The sequence below is a fragment of the Acanthochromis polyacanthus genome, chromosome 14 (assembly GCF_021347895.1).
Source record: "Acanthochromis polyacanthus isolate Apoly-LR-REF ecotype Palm Island chromosome 14, KAUST_Apoly_ChrSc, whole genome shotgun sequence".
NCBI classification, from domain to species: domain Eukaryota; kingdom Metazoa; phylum Chordata; class Actinopteri; family Pomacentridae; genus Acanthochromis; species Acanthochromis polyacanthus.
Genome location: NC_067126.1, coordinates 37,598,558 through 37,615,710, shown reverse-complemented (window position 1 = coordinate 37,615,710; position 17,153 = coordinate 37,598,558). Strand labels below are relative to the sequence as shown.

Genomic DNA, 17,153 nt, shown 5'->3' with positions numbered 1-17,153 from the left:
TGGATTGCCTGGCAATGAATTTTAAGCAGCTATTGATTTTACACTACAAGCTACCTCTTCCCTGAATGATAATTTGAAATGGCACGCTGCTTATCTTAAAGCTGATCTGACACAACAGGACACCAGAAATACACAGAATATTAAGGCAAATACAGACGGATAAGTAACGCTCTTGTGGATGATGCGCCACTCTCTTTCCACTTAACGAGAATACATAATAAGTGCTGATGTGCTCTCCAAAATTGAGCTGATGCGATATATCTAAGGGCAAATGGATAATTGTGATGAAAAACTTGTAAAGTAAAGCTAATAAAACTTTGACATATACTTTTATATGATATATCTACTAAGGGAGGTGACATAAGCTAAAACCTTTCTAGCACCAATCTCAAATGAATTGCAATCTATTAATTAACAATTCTCTGATTTGAGATGATTCATGTTTTCATCGTTCTCTGTCTTAAACCAGCTGACTTATTTGCTAAGACAGTCAGGACGTGTAGTGCTGTACTTTATGATGTGCCTCAGTGGTTGGCTGTGCATGTAAGTCTATATGAGCTGTGGTAATACACTTGCACGTGGACGTGACCCTTTCCCATTATACAGTGCTCACTTTTCTCCCCTCTGTGCCTTCATCCTTCTTCCCTGTACTGTCTGACGCTGATATTGAGGGAAAGTTTGAGAGTTCAGGCCATAGCTGGGCAAATTCTGGTTTAATATTCAGTGCTATAAAATTGCATAGCTCTTGACAAAGCTAGAGGTGTTGCAGCATGTGTACCATGAAGATACTCAGAAAACAAAGTTATCATACTTATGATCTTTAACTTTGTTTTACTTTATATGTCCACATCTTTATTGGGTATTCAGTTAAATTCTGAATACCCTGGTTTTGATGGGATAACCTGCAATTCTTCAGTATAAACTTATAGTCGCCATGGATATTGAGATGGACAGAAGGTGAAACAACTCCTGACAGGATGCTATAACTCTTACAATCGGTTATAGATCAATGTGATTTTGATTAGCAACTGTACACTCACAATATCTGACAGTAAGCTACTTTCATATATTATATTTTGTGACCTAAATTGGATTTTAATTTGCATGTAAGCCTTTCCTTCATGTTGTGTTTTGCTGTTACTTCATTCAAAAGGCTGTAACCACATTGACTGTGCCAATACTAACCAGAGAGGTCTAATTAAATGAGACATATTACCCTCTCTCAGAGATAGGCTGTACCTTAGTGACTCATACTGACATGCTCAGTCTGAAAATATGACAATATGACGCCAGAACTGAAGTAAAAAAAAAAAAAAATCCATAGCAGCATTAACTCTACATTAAAGATAATTTGACATTTGAAATAAAAATCTAAGAATGCAAAAGTTATTTTTTCTAAAATATTCTGGTGCACATTTCTCAGCTTGGATCAGTTTAGTAAAGTGGGATTTGTTGGATATCAGTGCTGCTGTTTAGGTAGTTAAAAATAACTGTATTTCTAATGCACAGAAGAGAGAGGGGGGGGGGGACAAAGTGTGGCTACTCGTTACACGTTTATGATCCGATGTAAGCAGGTCTCTCATGTGCAGATTAATAATGTGATATTTAACCGAGCAGAAACATTTCAGTGGTAGCCAGAGCCCAGTTATCTGTTCTTCAAAGGCTTCCACTGTCCCTAGCTCCTCCCTCTCTGTACCGTGTGACAACAACAACTCATCCACAGAGCGGAGCTGCACTTTTCAGCTCATTTTCCTCTGTCATTCCTCCTCCTATCTTTGATCATTGTCCCGCAGCTCGGCCCCCCTCCCCAAAAAAATCCCCTCACTCAGCACGCCTTTTTTCGGCAGCTCTTTTTACTTCCAACTTATCTGAGGAGCTAAACTCTCGTGGATTCTTTCATTTAGGGTGTCTCGGCAGGCTGGTTTTCTACTTTGACTTCGGCTACTCTCTTCCCTCCTGTAGGTGACCATGGCCGTACCGGCTGCTCTGATCCCACCAACTCCTCTGGTCCCACCGCCTCCAATCTCGACTCCCTCCGCGACGACGTCCCCGCCATCGACAACTTCATCACCGTCTCCATCCCTGGCCCCCCCATCCGGACCCGGGCAGAACCTGTTCAGATCAGAGCTCCTCGCCACTAGCAGCCCGGGCATCCCGACCGCGGCTCTACCCCCCAGCAACCCGTGTACTCGACCCCGTCGCCTGTTGAAAACATACCGCAAAACAATGAGTGCAAGATGTCGAGTTGCGCGGTGCCAAAGTGGCCTCTTTCACCGTGGACGGCTGCGAGCTCATCTGCCTTCCTCAGGCGTTCGACCTGTTCCTGAAGCACCTGTCGGCGGACTGCACACGGTCTACACCAAGCTGAAGCGGCTGGAGATCACGCCGGTGGTGTGCAATGTGGAGCAGGTCCGCATCCTCAGAGGGTCTCCCGCCATCCAACCCGGGGTGAACCGCTGTAAACTCATCTCCAGAAAGACTTCGAGACTCTGTACAACGACTGCACCAATGCGAGGTTAGTGCAAGAGCTCTCTTGTGCACATAATTTTTTGTGCGCGTTAAATGTCCTTTACGGACAAGCCGTGCGTAAAGCGCGCAGGAGCAAGAAAGGGGGAGACATTTTTCCTTTACGAAAACAAGTGGTTCGAGCCATGTAATTCGTTAGGGCAGAATTAGTAATTGATTGTTATTGTGTGCGCGAGCAATGTGTGAATATGCGGCATTGGTGTGCGTCAAACTGCATCCCAAACATCGCTGGGCAATGTGCTCGTAAGCTGTGTGTTAAGACAGGAAGAGCCAGCGCGCTTCACCGCTGGAAAAAAAAAAAAAAGTTAAGTGAAAGTTTCTAACACGTGCAAAGGAAAAGCTGTGCCATGATGGATAGCCTGTCTGCCTCCGAACAAATGAATCGATAATGTAGGCTACACATCGGTTGAGTTTCACAATGCTGTTGAATAAACTTTAGGTGTAGAGCTGCCACGACAAAGACAATCCCACTCATAAGAGCCTGTCATCTTTTTCAAAACCATGTCATACTGCATTTTTTATTTAATTGTAGGCAACTTTTAGATCATTTTAAAAAATTTTAATGACTGAAATAAAACTAGGCTGTCCCTCATTCTATACCCTTGCCACAGGGGCAGTAGGATTTCAATTATGATAACATGAATTTTAAGAAAGTAAACAAGACAGACCCAGATTATTAGAATTTAGAGGTCAGCAAGTGTTTTCCTATGAAATGTTTTCTTAGCTGTGATAGCCTTTACATTTGTTAAGGAGGTTCCAGTCCACTCACGGCTTCTGTTGGAAAACAGAGTGTGTGAAGGTGTGTTTTTTTAATGCACACTCCAAATGCTGTATGGATATTTCACTTAAATGAGAATAAACCCTAATTAAAGACCCTTTAAACACAGGTATTAATATAAAAGCAGTGAGGTAAACAACTGCATGTGTGAAAATATACACACCAGTCCATTAGAGCAAATCGGAAATGTCGAGTTTTATATGTTTTTTAGAAAAAGGTGTGATTTAAGCAGAGATCAATATTTGATTAAAAGCCATTTTTATTGTCCTGTTGCTCCCAGCTTTGATGTATCGCTCAGTCTCACAGGATGGTTCAGCCTGGTCAAATTTACCATCTTACCTGTCACTATGATTGATTCCATATTGATCTCCAAGCCAGAAATGAGCTGGAAATGCAAATATGATGGAAAGGCTCCCATCAGTGGGGAATAGCAATAAACACTTGGAGTCACTTTGAGTCTCAGCTTTAAAAACATGCATCCTTTTGCAAAAATTATAGTGAGAGATTAAACTTATTTCTGAGTTTTAGATGCATAGTTAAGTGTGACAGGAATGTGTGAAATAACACACACGCACACACACACACAAGCGGCTGTGCAAACACATTCCTTTTATGTACCTTGATTTATTAAGATGTATGATGAGACTAAATATATTTGGATGCTCAAAGCTTTCCTGCATCTAAAAAAAAAGTGTGAGTGTATTTTAGGCCTGGCCAGAAACGACGAAACTGAAATAACACAACATTCAAGGTGATATTATTCGAGTGAAACGTTTTATTAATTCTAAATTTGCTTGTCATGCAGTTCATTTATTTAAAGTTTTAGTGTGGCCACAGTTTTTGCTGTCAGTAAACACGTTCCCATTTCTTTATGCCTGCTTTTAAACAGTCACCCTCACGCATCTACATACAATATGAGGTGCTTATGAATATGCTGCAGCTTCATATTTCCATTCCAGTAGCAATCGTCTCAACAGCTCACCTGTGCACTTTGGTGCTTAAGCATCATTTACATAAAGCATCAAGGGAACGGAGCCCCCCCCCTCCTTCCATAGAGAGAAACGCACCGTGCGGTGATCCTCTTCTCAAGCCTGGCATGGGGCTTCAGGTGACAAAGTATGTGGTTGAACTCTCTGGGTTGTCAATGGGGGGATGGCCAGCGATGGGGTTAAAGGATAATGCAGTGCCTCGCGTCGCTTTAATGCGCTAAAGTGCTGGGCTATTACGGGCACATGGACAGGACTGTAATTGTCTCTGAAAGCAGCCAGGTTCTCCCGGTGCTGGGCTGAAATCAATCACTCAGACCCGGCCTGTCCGCCTGCCTGCCCCATTTGGAGAATTACATCATGGAACAGTGAGGCATCCGCTGGATAAAAGGCTTCTGTTACTTAGAAAGAGTTGATTTTATTTGCAGGGATGTGTGCTTTACTCCGTCTGTCATTGAATTGCCGCTGACAAAATGATCAGTTTGAGTAAACAGGACACAGGTTGCCCTGTAGGTGAAAACAACTTCCTTCTCCAAAGTCGATGTTCCGTTTTGCACCGACTTACTGTCAGATAAAAAGTATCTGAGTTCACCGGTTAACCCGCTCAGGTTACACAACAACAGCCTGCTGCCCGAGATAGTTTAGCTTTTCATCTCACCCTATTACCACAATGTCACTGCTCTTTTATACAGTGGCAGAGTGATAACAATGAAGTGAATAATACTCCTGTACAATGGGTCTTACTATTTCACATGCTGTTTTTTCCCCTCCCACAGTCTATTGTGCTAAACAACACTACTCTCATTTTGCACTCAGTGTGAATGTGAATAGCATCACAGAGCACCACTGCATCCCGCTGCTTTAGTTTTCATGTGGACACAAACAAGCTCCAACCAATTGTTCCCTACTATTGCTTACTTTAGCATAACTCTGTTGAAAGCATTTAATGGAAAACAGTGCTTTCCAGAATTGTATTTAGTTTTGTGTGTGTTTTAGTTATAGATTAAAAAATAATAATTTAAAAGAAAATTCCTTTTTCAGAAATTCCTTCCTTACTTTTCTGTGAGTGTTTGAAACTATGGTCTACTTACTTAATTATTGTTCATCTTTTTAAAAAGCTGGGAATAGAGTCATTGTCGACTCCTTCATTTTCTTAAGGACTCTCGTGTCAAGATTAGCAGTGTTGGCTCTTGCTCCCATACTGATCCAGGTTCAGTAATCTCCCCTACATTATGACTCTGGCCCTCCAGGAGCCCTCCAGGAGCCCTCTGTTCCAGCTACTTGTTTTCCTTTTCATTTCCCTGCGGTGGGATGAAAAAGGTTCTTATTGCTGTGTGACACTTGAACTCTCTGAAAGGTTATTATAACATGGGGGGGGCGGTGCAGAGGATATCGCAATATCTCTCATTGGTCTGCTTTGTTGGAGGCAGGCTATCCGATGCTGGGGCGCAGAAATACAGCAGTTTAATTGACAATCATTTGTCTACCCCTGAAGGTTAACCACACGCCCTAGACAATGTCCCACCACTGGGAATGGGATGGCTTTCACTTACATGCCCTTCTTAAATAGATTTTCCCTGGCTTGTTTCAGTCAAACAGATCTGACTCTGAGGAACGTTACAAGTGAACAGGTCACGGCGAAAGCACTTTTTTTTCTTGAACAAAAGTATCTAATTGATACCGATATGACAGCGAGTGTTATGAGAGCTATCACCCTCTCTTGTTCCTATTCAAGAGTGTTATGCCTAAACAACAATATTTGCAAATGACGGTAATTGTTTTGTTTAGCGCTCAGTGTGAGCTGCCACTGAGGGTGCCAGCTTGTCTCTCTCCCTCCTCTCCTCTGCTGAGCTCTCTTATAATATATTTGTTTTCTACAAGCACGGATGTGTTTACAGGTACTCAGGGGAGATTTCTGGATTCCATTCAAATCATTCCCAGTCAGAGGTGGGTGCTAAGATACCCGTCACCCAGCAACCACATCCAAGAGGGAGCTTGGGCGATAATAACTTCAAAAACAGAGTGACAGATGCCTGATTAGAGAGAGAGAGAGAGAAGAGAGAGAGAGAGAGAGGAGAAGGAGAAAGACAGAGAGAGAGAGAGACAGAGAAAGAATGAGGGAGAGAGAGAGGGGGGTGAGAGTGAGAGATAATGGTATACAAAGCTGTTTAAAATCCAAATCTATTGCACTACTTTCTTGAAAGCCAAATTGGCTCTCGTATTGTGAGTTGTTTCTTTATTGAAGTAAAAAAAAAAAAAAGCATTTAAAGTTCCTTTTTTTTTTTTTTAGATTTTTAATCCTTCAATGGGGCTCTGCTAAATTTGATTAGGTACAGTACATGTGCTCAAGTCAACTGTGCAGTTGGCAGATGGCGGCAAGGTGTTTTTTGCAAACAAATAGTCTCCTTGAAAATCAGAATTGCTTTATTGACTTGACATTCACTCAGTTGGAACAAGAGCAAATTAAAGCATTTTTTTTTAAGGAAAATGTCCACAGAGTAGCTCAGTTAACAGAAGTAACATTCCATTTCTTCATTTCTTTTAGGATCATATTTCTGTAGCTTAAAATGAAGCGGAGCCAAGACTGTTGAAAACCACAGATTTCACTTGTTAGAGAGGCTTGTTTGACACTGTCTAATGTCATTTGTGGATTTAGAGGATATTTGCATGGCAAAGAGGCCTGTATTGTTAATTTGCCTGTTGGATGCATTAGTTCTCCATGCTCCTATCTTATTTGCATGCCTTTACTGGATCGGCAGCAGCAGTTGAATTACCAATTAATTCTTTTGCAAAATGAAATGGTTTGAAATCGCACATCAACATCAGGTCTTTGTGCATTCATCAGTGCTTTAGCATTTTTTATTTTATTCTTATTTTTCACACATCATAAAGATGTATTAGCTTTAATTCTTACTGGTTAAAATCTGTCTGTCAACATGAGTAATCTTGCATATTAAAGTAGATCTGTTAACAGTGATTTTTACCTGATGATTTTACGCTTCAGAGTGATTGCCTAACACGCCAGCAATAGATTTTAGGTCATGCTGATTTCCATTCTCCTCTCTCCTCTGTCAGAGCTCCCCAGCTTGTCTTTACTTATGGGCTCCTTCACATTACAGCACATTAGGGAGCATAGCGGAAGTCACTGACGCTTGTACCAGGATGTTAATGCTACTGACAGAAGTTAGAGGGAGCAGATGAGATTTCCTGATTGGAGAAGGAATGCAGGCCCTTGCCTGGCTCTGTCTAATATGGTCACATAGAGAAATTGATTTTCCTCAGAAATTAATTAATTTTTCATATAGCCCAAAGCTGGAGTTTAAAAAAGAGTGCACACTTGCTGGTTTCCTATTTTCCCCCTTTTTTAAAGAATTATTGCCTAATCATATTAATACTTTTGCCCCAAGGATGAAAAGATAATTGTACAAATGCATTTGGAAATATGTATCACTGAGTATTTATGATTAAATTATGCAAATAACTCCGCTCCCATCCTTCGTGGGCCCAGATTGTCTAATTAGGATTGATATGGCGAATAGATGTTGGGGAATCTGAATACAAGCATGTCCAAAGAGCAGAAAATTGAAAATGACAAGGCTGGAATCCTTAAAAAGTGTGTTGGTTTTTTTTCCACTCTCTGTCTAATTCAGCGTAGCTGTATCAGGAGTTAATTTTCCCCGGCTTCATTTCTCGTCTGAGCTGACAGGAAAAGGAATCCATCAGGGAAGCAATCTCAGATGGGATTCCACAAATTTCCTTTACTTGTTTTTTCTCCCCCTCTTCATTTTCGTGGAGGCTATCAGGGATGAATCTTCTCCTGAGTAAACATGCAGATGTTATTCCTCCAGTGTCAATGTTTTTGGAGCTCTTTGCTTCAATACAAAGGACTCCTCCTTAATAATTGAAGTATATTAAGAAAGGAATGTCATCCAACAAAAAGCCCTTTGTACTTCTGGAATTTTGGTGAAGTAATGCACATTATGAAAGTTTTTCCTCGTTTTTTTTTTTTTTTTTTACTGAGAGTGAGGACACACTCAACACAAAGAATTTCTAATATGAAAAGTATATTTGTTCAGTATCAAGCAATTTAAATGACATCTTTTGTTTAAGCTTGTTAAAGTTTGACATGAAAGTGTTAGTTAATAGCAAGCCAGTGTGTATTTATGGTGAATGCAGAAACTCTATTTTAATGAAAATTTTAAAAAAAAACTTTTATTGCCAAAAAACTGTAATCTAGCAAATTCGTATAAGTATATTGGAATGTGCTGCTCTTGAATAACCCCACAGTAGAAATGTTTCAGATTGAACACACTGTACACAGACACAAGCGTGAGCCAACAGTTACATGTGATTTAACAACAGCCGTGTTCCTTGCTGGGCTCAGTGGTACATCACAGCAAAGAAACCAGGGAGGAAATGACATCGGTTTCCACTCTTTCTTCTTCTGTTGTTAGCTTCAGATGAACGGCACAGCACAGGAACGGCTCCAGTGCCTCCAACAGTATCTATTAAAGGGCTGATTGTTATCTAATCTTTACCTGGCGCTAGCTGGAAAAGCCCTGAAGCTAATGACACTTGAGACTAGCAGCACATTCTATGGTGGTTCAAAGCATCTGCTCAGTCAATACCTTCTGATGAAAAACTAAGAAAACAGCCCCACAGCTATTTATGTGAATCTGAATTCACTTAAACACCAGAAACACTTTATGCAGTCAGTTTGTTGCGTTGAATTATAACTAACAATGTGGGTAAATTAAGTTCCTGTCGAGCCAGACGCTGAACTGCTCTCTTGTGTCTGCTTTTTGGAGTTTCACAGAACTCTGGTGAAGCAAACTGAATGAACAACTTCAGCTGTAGTTAAACTAAACACAGCATGAGCGAATAATAGCGAGTGGTGATTATTTTCTTACATTTCTGAAACCCACTTCATTTATTTTTTGTACAGTAGTGTATTTTAATTCCACTTGCCAACAATGGCATATTAGCTGGTTCTGTTCTTCACGTTTATAGGTCATATCTGGACGGCATATCAAACAACAGCATTTGACACTGATTGTCAGATTGCTCCAGATCTGTCTTTCAAACTGTGGAAATTCTCTCAATCAAAATGTAGTCATTAATCTTAAGGTCACTGCCAGCTAAATATTTCTTAAATTAGAAAATGAAGAAAAAAATAACAAGTTATGGTGTTCCTACTGTTGTTGTAGTAGCTTTTTTTTTTTAACATGAGTCAGTTATTAGCTTCAAGATAAAAGAATACAAATATTGAAGACAGGGAAGAAGGCTGCTGTGCTGTTGCGTTTGTGTTTTTGCACAGTAGCTCTATCAAAGTGAACTGCTCGTTCAGTGTCCTGTGAAACGATAAGGTCTGCAAATCTGGCTTTTATCCATAGAGAGAGCCACACCCAGGGCCGCTTCCTGATGGCACCGCACACCTGTAGAGGTTATGAACGGGGTATCAATATCACCGGGTCAACACATTTTCATCTAACACTGACATCTCTCTTTGGCTTTCACCCTCTCTCTCTCTCTCTCTCTGCCTCTGCGTCTCCCTCTGTAAGCTTAGCGAGAATATCGGTGGGAGTCTTTATTGGTTGCAGCGCTTGGGTTTCTCTCCTCGTAGACTCAAATGTCACCGTCTCCCTGATGTTTCTTTAAAATCGCCTGTGCCACCACTTGCTGTGGCGCCTGGCTATTATTACCCTCCTCTTAAAGAGTGACAGTCGGGCCCTCAGAGACGTGACACAAACCTCTGCGGATGGAGCTGTAGTGCTGTGTCAAGCCAATGCTCCCGGCCAATCAGATAGCGGGAAGCGGAGCGCGGTACACCTGGTGCTGTGAGGTTAGCAGAAAAAGTCAGGAGTCAGTACAGCTCAGTTTAATGCTTCAAAATCACGAACTCTGTCGGTTTATTTAAAGGCAACAATGAATCGGTGAACAGAAGAAAGCGTTTACATATCACTGGAATCACTGTAGCTGTCTGAAGCTGTCAAACTCTGTGCTCACGCCTTTAAAGCAATGTGCTGTAACAGTTACTTGTGTATGTTCCCAGTAATTCCACAGCAGCGCAGAAAATACACTGAGACATGTTCTCTATGGAAATAAACATGGTTATGATAATAAAGCGGCCCTTGGCTGAAATGGTCTGTCCACATATATTAACCCTGCGTAACTTTCACATTAGGGGTGTGTGAGTGTGTTTTTTTTGCTTGTGTGCAAGTGCATGTGGGGTGCACTGAGAGAGTGTGAGAGAGGGAGAGGGAGAGTGTGAGAGGGAGAGACACCCTCGCACAACTTCACATATGAATGGTCTTGTGTGAAAAGGAGGATGAATTGAGTCAAGCTGACATAGCATGCCAATAAGCTTTGTCTCATTTCCAATGCCGTATTCATTTGTGCCACAGAGAGATTTATTGCATGATTGACAATTATGAGAGGGTGACCTAGTTCTTTGTGATGGAACAAAAATGGTTTTCATCAGTTGCCTTTGCTGTCTTTTGCATTGTGTGTGTGTGTATGTGACGCTCCCTGCTAAAGAATAGGGATGGCCTCCGTGCAATGAGATACTTTTCCCCCTCCAACTATTGAAACTCATGCATTTTTCTAGTAATGGCTTCATATATTTTGCATAGAATCACATCATCCACTATGTCTGTTCCACAGCAGAAAAAATGAATTTCCTACCCCATTAAGCAATGTGAGCTGTCCAAATGGATCACGTTAAAGTGACACTTTTACGAATGCTCTTCAATCTCTAACTTTGCTGTGGAAATAAAAAGAAAAGGGAAGTAATATTGCTGTCTGTGAATATATATATATCTCTTCACCACACCCCCAGTGCCATTTTCTTGCCACTGCTTACTGTGCTATATTATTGGCTGTAGTATTGTTGTTACTTGATCTTCCAAATCACAAATAAACTCGTCCTCCTTTTACTGTTGCGACTGTCGGTGAAGGGCTTCATTTGTGCCATACATTCCCCGATTCCTTCATTCCTTTATGGTTCGTTCTACCTGTCTATTAGTTGTGTGTTTGTCTGTGCAGGTTGTGTGTGTGTGTGTGTGTGTGTGTGTGTGAGTGCGCCCAGTCAACCTTAGATTACTACGACTGCGAGGAGGAAGTCTCTGCTCCTCCTGGGACTCCTGCTTGACTGGCCCCACAAATGATACAAGCCAGGGTTTAGTTGGGAGTTAATATCCTGCAAAATTGTCCTGCACAGTCTCGGCAGAATGTGGATGATTAAATGACACAAGCATATCAAAAACATTTTTCTCAGACTAGTGGCTGTTAAGTGTCGCGCCGGTGCAGCCCGTCTCCCAAGGTTACCATTAAAAAGAAAGGAATATTCAGTGGGAAGTGGGTGTCATTGAGCTGTGATTGTGTGTGTGTGTGTGTGTGTTTGCGTGTGTGCACCTGCATTAGCGTGTGCGTGCGTGCTTTAGATGTTTCGTGTAATGCCCTGTTTGAGTGGTAATAATATCTCAATAGGATTTCAGGGTCTCATTGAGAGGTTTGGTAGAAGGTTGAGAGGACATATGCTAATTGTGCCTGAGAAGACTTGTCTCTCTCAGAAACATATCCCACTAGAGTTTTCCTTGTACACTGGATGCCAGACTTCCCCTAGTGACAAAAAAAAAAAGGCTTGAGGCTCCAAAGCGATCCATTTTATCCTTTCTTTTTCAAAGGATGCAATGCTTTGTTTTAACCTCCGCAGGAAAGGAGATGAAAGGCGGTGTAATAAAGCCGAAAGGTCTTTCTGTAGTTATCAAATGGCCTTTCACTCCTGACCTTTAAGATGCCACAGTAGGAACTGGAGACAATGCTAGAAATACAGATCGGATTTCAGAGATCAAACACCTCTTTGTGTAGTTTACTTCCACGGAGAAGAAAGAACAACCTTTCACAGCACATCATTTGAACATGGGGGAAAAACAAAACCAAAAAATATTTGGGAAAGAATGAACTGCCTTGTCAGCAGCCGCACAGATCAAACGCTTAAAAAGTTGAGGTAATGTAGCATCGAATACATTTGAGTTTTGAGGCATTTCTTTCGTTTTTTTTTTCTTCATCTGATATGATCTTGCCACATCAAGGGGCTTTATAGAAGGGCATCTGTAATCATCTGAGCTTGTCTGTGTGTGTTTGTGTACATGTATGCATTCATCTGTTATACAATTTGCATCGCTTTTTAATTCATCCATCACCATATGCTTTTACTTTCTATATACTCTAGGTGGGCTGATATTATTTTAACTGATGCTGTCCACTGAAAAGCTTTTCAGTCTACAATTAAAATTGCATAACTTTAGAGGAAACTGATGTGTGGCTGTAAGATCTCAAGTCTAATTTAGCTCCATTACTAGGTCTTGGTTAATGAAAAGTTTCTCACCTGCTCTTGCTGCACTCTGTAATCTTAATGCCTCAATTTACACATAAGAAATAATGTAATTATTGTCCATCAATATGGCTACCGAGGCACAGTTTGTGACTGATGGTGATATGTGAGAGGTTCAGGTTATTCAAAATGACAAGCTGCTGCACTGTAGTGACAGGCCTACAATATCTAGCAGCCCATTTTTTCAATCACATCCATAGACAGGCTGACTACAGAGACCGCTAATCATGCTCTTAGATGTAGAATGTTATCAGGATTCATGATGGCACCCAGCATTCCTGTCATTCTTGGCATTCTACGGAGGGGCACTCACAGTCTGAGCATGGAGTGTCAGTGCCTGTGGACCCTGAAGGGCTCTGTGTGAGAGACCCAGTCGGGGCCCTGCTGGGCCCGGCCTGTTGACAGTTCCTTGGCAGTGTTGTCTCAGCAGGAAGACATCAGTTGGAGCAACAGCGAAGCTGTGGATGAAGGCTGTCTGGTCAGCAGAGAGAATGGAGTTGGAGAAGATTAGGCTTCACCCATGGGTCATTGTGTTCCCAGAGCAGGCCCGAGCCCGACGGCCCCAGCATTGTTAAAGGGAAAGGTCAGGTCCAACGACCAGGCTAAGCCTATTAAACAGCCCGCACTGCTTCTTCCTGGAAACCTGACTGTGCTTTCTCTTAACTACTGAGTAGGGGAAAAATCAGCTTTGAACAGCTGAGGTCGGCCATATCCTGATGTGAACTGGAGACCATAGCTAATTGAAAAGAATATTACTGTATACTCACATGGAGGCATTGCAATCATGCTCCGTTATAACACCAGGCAGCGATTTCACAATTGCATGTTTCATTTTGTTGAAGTACCACTAATTGTTTCACAGAGCCCTCCAGTTGGTATGCTGTACAGTGTGTGTGCGAGGCGGCTGGAGGTTCGCTGACAGATCCTACCAGTGTCGAACAAATCCTCACATTTATATCCTCTCAGTACTAAATGCTTATGTACTGCATTCATAAGGTCGTCTGAGCCCCAACACACTCCCATAAGTCTCCTTTAGCTGTAGTGATGGCTGGTGTCAGGGATGTCTGCTGAATGAAAGGAAACACAGGCAGATAGCGTTTGATCCGTGATGGAGATGAGTCCACATAGGAGTAGAGCTAGTGATTAATAATGGTGCATCTGGGTAAAAAGGATGTCATCCCTTGGACGTCTAATGAAAGCTCTTGAACATATCTGGGAGAGGCGATATGTTGACAGTGGATGATGCAAATGAGGCTAAATGTGAGAGGAAACCTGAAATGAATCACCCTGCTGTCTCCGTGGCGTTTGTGTGTGGGTGCACGCCTGTGTGTGTGTGTGTGTGTGTGTGTGTGTGTGTGTGCGCCCCGACTAGCAGCCAGCCGTTTACGTCGTACAAAGCTCGGTTTGACACTCTCCCTCCTTTGTCTCAAACTGCTAACTGTATTTAATTTCACATCTTATCGGGCCGGGCTTTGTCTGTCTGTGAGTCTCTGCACAGTGGAGGCGACCCCCGGAGATAAACTCTGTCAGGCTCTGGGGTGATTTATTAAATTCTGATTTCTGTGAAGGACTTTAATGTTGAGGGGGTGGGAAGAGTGGGAGGGTGGATGGGGAGGTGTTGGCGGTGGGGTGAGTGGTGTGCGGGGGGGAGAAAATATGTCGCAGGTGTCTCTGCCAGCTCCGGGCACTGTTCTCTCTCCATTACCAGCATTGTTAGGTATAGAGAGGCAGGAGAAAAGAGAGAAGTAGGAATCTATGCCGAATTTCCTGTCTTTGTTGTGGCAGTGGGCTTGTTTTTTCCCTCTGTTCCAGGCAAGAACAGCAGTATCAAATCTTAAATGTTTGGACTGGAGATAGCGAGCAGAGCGCGCTTCAGTTTCACCGAGGTCTCGACCCGGCTCTGGTTAACGGTTCTAGTTTCATGCTAATCTTCCCCGTGACACCCGAATGGGGCTCTCATCCTCTATACAAATCTATTAGGTAAATCCTTTGACCTTATCGGCCTCCTTATCCCCACCACCTACATTTGAATAAAGCCCGATGTCAAGACTTGTGTGACATTTTTCTTGACGAGTTCAGCAGATTTTATGTGCAGCTATTACAGCCTACCTGGACCCGGCGCTTCAATTTAAAATATTTTCCTGTTAAGCACACTTCACAGGTCAATTGTTACTATGCCGAAGCTCAACATGTTAATTTTAATATCATTTTATTCATCTCAAATGCACCAGCTCCTCCCTCTTGAAAGCTATTTTCCATTTCTCTTTCATATCACCTTAATCTAAATTGATGTGTTATCATACATGGATCTCGGAGGAGGGGATCAAATAATGACTGTCAGTGGTGCATGGTGAACTGTGTTTTTGAACATAATTTGGTCCTCTACATTATGAAATATGCTTTAAAGCTAAGTTACAAGGTGCTTTTCATATGACCCTTCCCTCTGTGAGAATTGTTTTTAAAGCAGAGAACAGAGCTGTAAAAGTGATGTGTTGCTTCCCGCGGTATCTCTGAAGCACTTTGATCAAAAGGTAATATTGGTGAGGGTGCCGCTGGTTCTTGTCTTCTTGCACGTTACTTCCCAAAGGGCTCCTTTCCGCGTGACACCTCGATTCTGGGAAGTGATGAGTGGATGGTAAAGAGTTGTGGATTCTATATATTTATTTATTGCTCGTATTGAAGAAGTTAATAGAAGACTGTGGGCTGTGATGCGTGAAGGGCTGCATGGGACAGGACTTCTCGTCTTAGATGCAGAAGCATAGAAAGCCACGCTGAACGCATATATCAAACCGTACAGACGTGCTCATGTTCACCTACCCACACACACACACACACACACACACACACACACACACACACACACACACACACACACACACACACACACACACACACACACCAGTGCTTTATATCAAATAGTTTACCTCCTATCTCTCTTTCTTCTCCCATATTTCTTTTCAAAACGGGGCATCTCCCACTCTCAGGGTAGCTACTAAATCAAACCTAGTAGATGAGTTTGCAAAGCCAGAAACTCAGTCCTACTTGTCTTCTACAAAACTAAACACCCAGAATTTAACAACTCTCGCTTTCGTCAAAAAATAGCCCACTGAGATCAGTTTAAATACACTTTCTCCCTTGCAGAGGCAGAGTTTGTTTGACCTAGTGTGCAAACCCTGGTTAGCAGGTTTGATTGAGCGGTGCCGGGGATCTTAGGGCCGACTCCTCTGATACCTACATCTCCCTGTCTCCATTGTTCTCTGCAAGTCAGCATCTTTTGTCTTTGCCACTGATTTGTCTTTTGATCTGTGCGAGTGATTTATCTGCATGGAATCGTTTTTCTCTCTGTTCCCCCTCAGGAAATTTGGAATGAGGCTGGCCTAACCTTGCCAGGGCCAAACAAAGCCCGAGAGCTGATCTCATGTATTTTGATGCTGTTTGTGAAAACGACACACACACTCACATGCATACACACACACACACACACACACACACGCATAGCCTAGACTTTGAGAGGGATGAAAAAAAGGGGGAGAGAGAGAGAAAAAAGCACCCTGATGGTGTCCGTTGTTTTGTGTTTTTCTCCAACAGATGTGAGTACCTCCAGCACAATTTCCATTTGGAAGTGACATGTTTTTCAAACTCAGAATGATTAAATGGTAGTAAGTGGATTTAAGTGGACACTTCTCTCGCAGGCTAGTAGACAGCTCCATATAGAGATCCTCTGGGAACGTAAACTCTGGCTGAGGATCACCAGGTAGGGCTGATAGAACGGGGGACCCCGATGTCTGCCGACTGCAACAGTTTTCCCTCTGTTTGCCTGGTTAAAAAACGCCAGAGGTTGGGGGGATTGGAGTTGACAACCCTGAGGGGATTGGAGCTGTTTTCCTTGCGTGCTTTTTTTTTTTTTTCCACCCGCCCTCATGTGCAGCTGTTATAGCCTCCTCCCTCCTCCTACCAGCTGCCAGAGAGAGAGAGAGGGAGAGACACTCATGGAAAGACAGGAGAGAGAAAGGGAAAGAGAGCCTTAGTGAGAGGGAAGGGTAGCAGGGAGGTGGAGGGGGGGAGTAAACACAACCACTCAACACCTGCTGCCCGGTGAAGAGAAAAGGTGTGTTCAGGAGAGAGGGGAGAAGGAGGGGGAGACAGAGATAGGTGGTTAGGGAGAGGCGACATGAGCACAAAAGCCTGAGAATGTGTTAATGTGGGAGTGAGGATTGTGAAAAAACAAAGATTAGAGGAGAGACAGGTGGGGGGATATGCAGGTAGGCTACAGTAACACACTCTAAACGTTTGGCATTCTAAGTGCTCCCTTATGCGTACAGCGTAGTTATCTTTGGTGGTAATCTTGGAAACATATAAATAGATATCTTTGTGCTACAGGCAGGAGTCTCCTCGCTCCAGATGTTTACGTGCTTTGATCAACATTGTTTTTTTTGGGGTTGAGGCCCGGCGTGTTTGTCTGAGATCT

At 42.6% G+C, this 17,153-nt stretch overlaps 1 protein-coding gene across 1 annotated transcript in view; it reads left to right on the top strand.

Annotated features, from left to right (window-relative positions):
* The first annotated feature begins 1,715 nt into the window (after positions 1-1,715).
* Positions 1,716-17,153, top strand: part of dachd (dachshund d) — a 97,490-nt gene continuing 82,052 nt past the window's right edge. The window contains 5 exon segments of the mRNA XM_022195224.2: positions 1,716-2,160; positions 2,163-2,238; positions 2,241-2,330; positions 2,333-2,470; positions 2,473-2,515. Of these exon segments, the coding sequence (XP_022050916.2) occupies positions 1,969-2,160; positions 2,163-2,238; positions 2,241-2,330; positions 2,333-2,470; positions 2,473-2,515 (539 nt within the window). The 5' untranslated portion in view covers positions 1,716-1,968.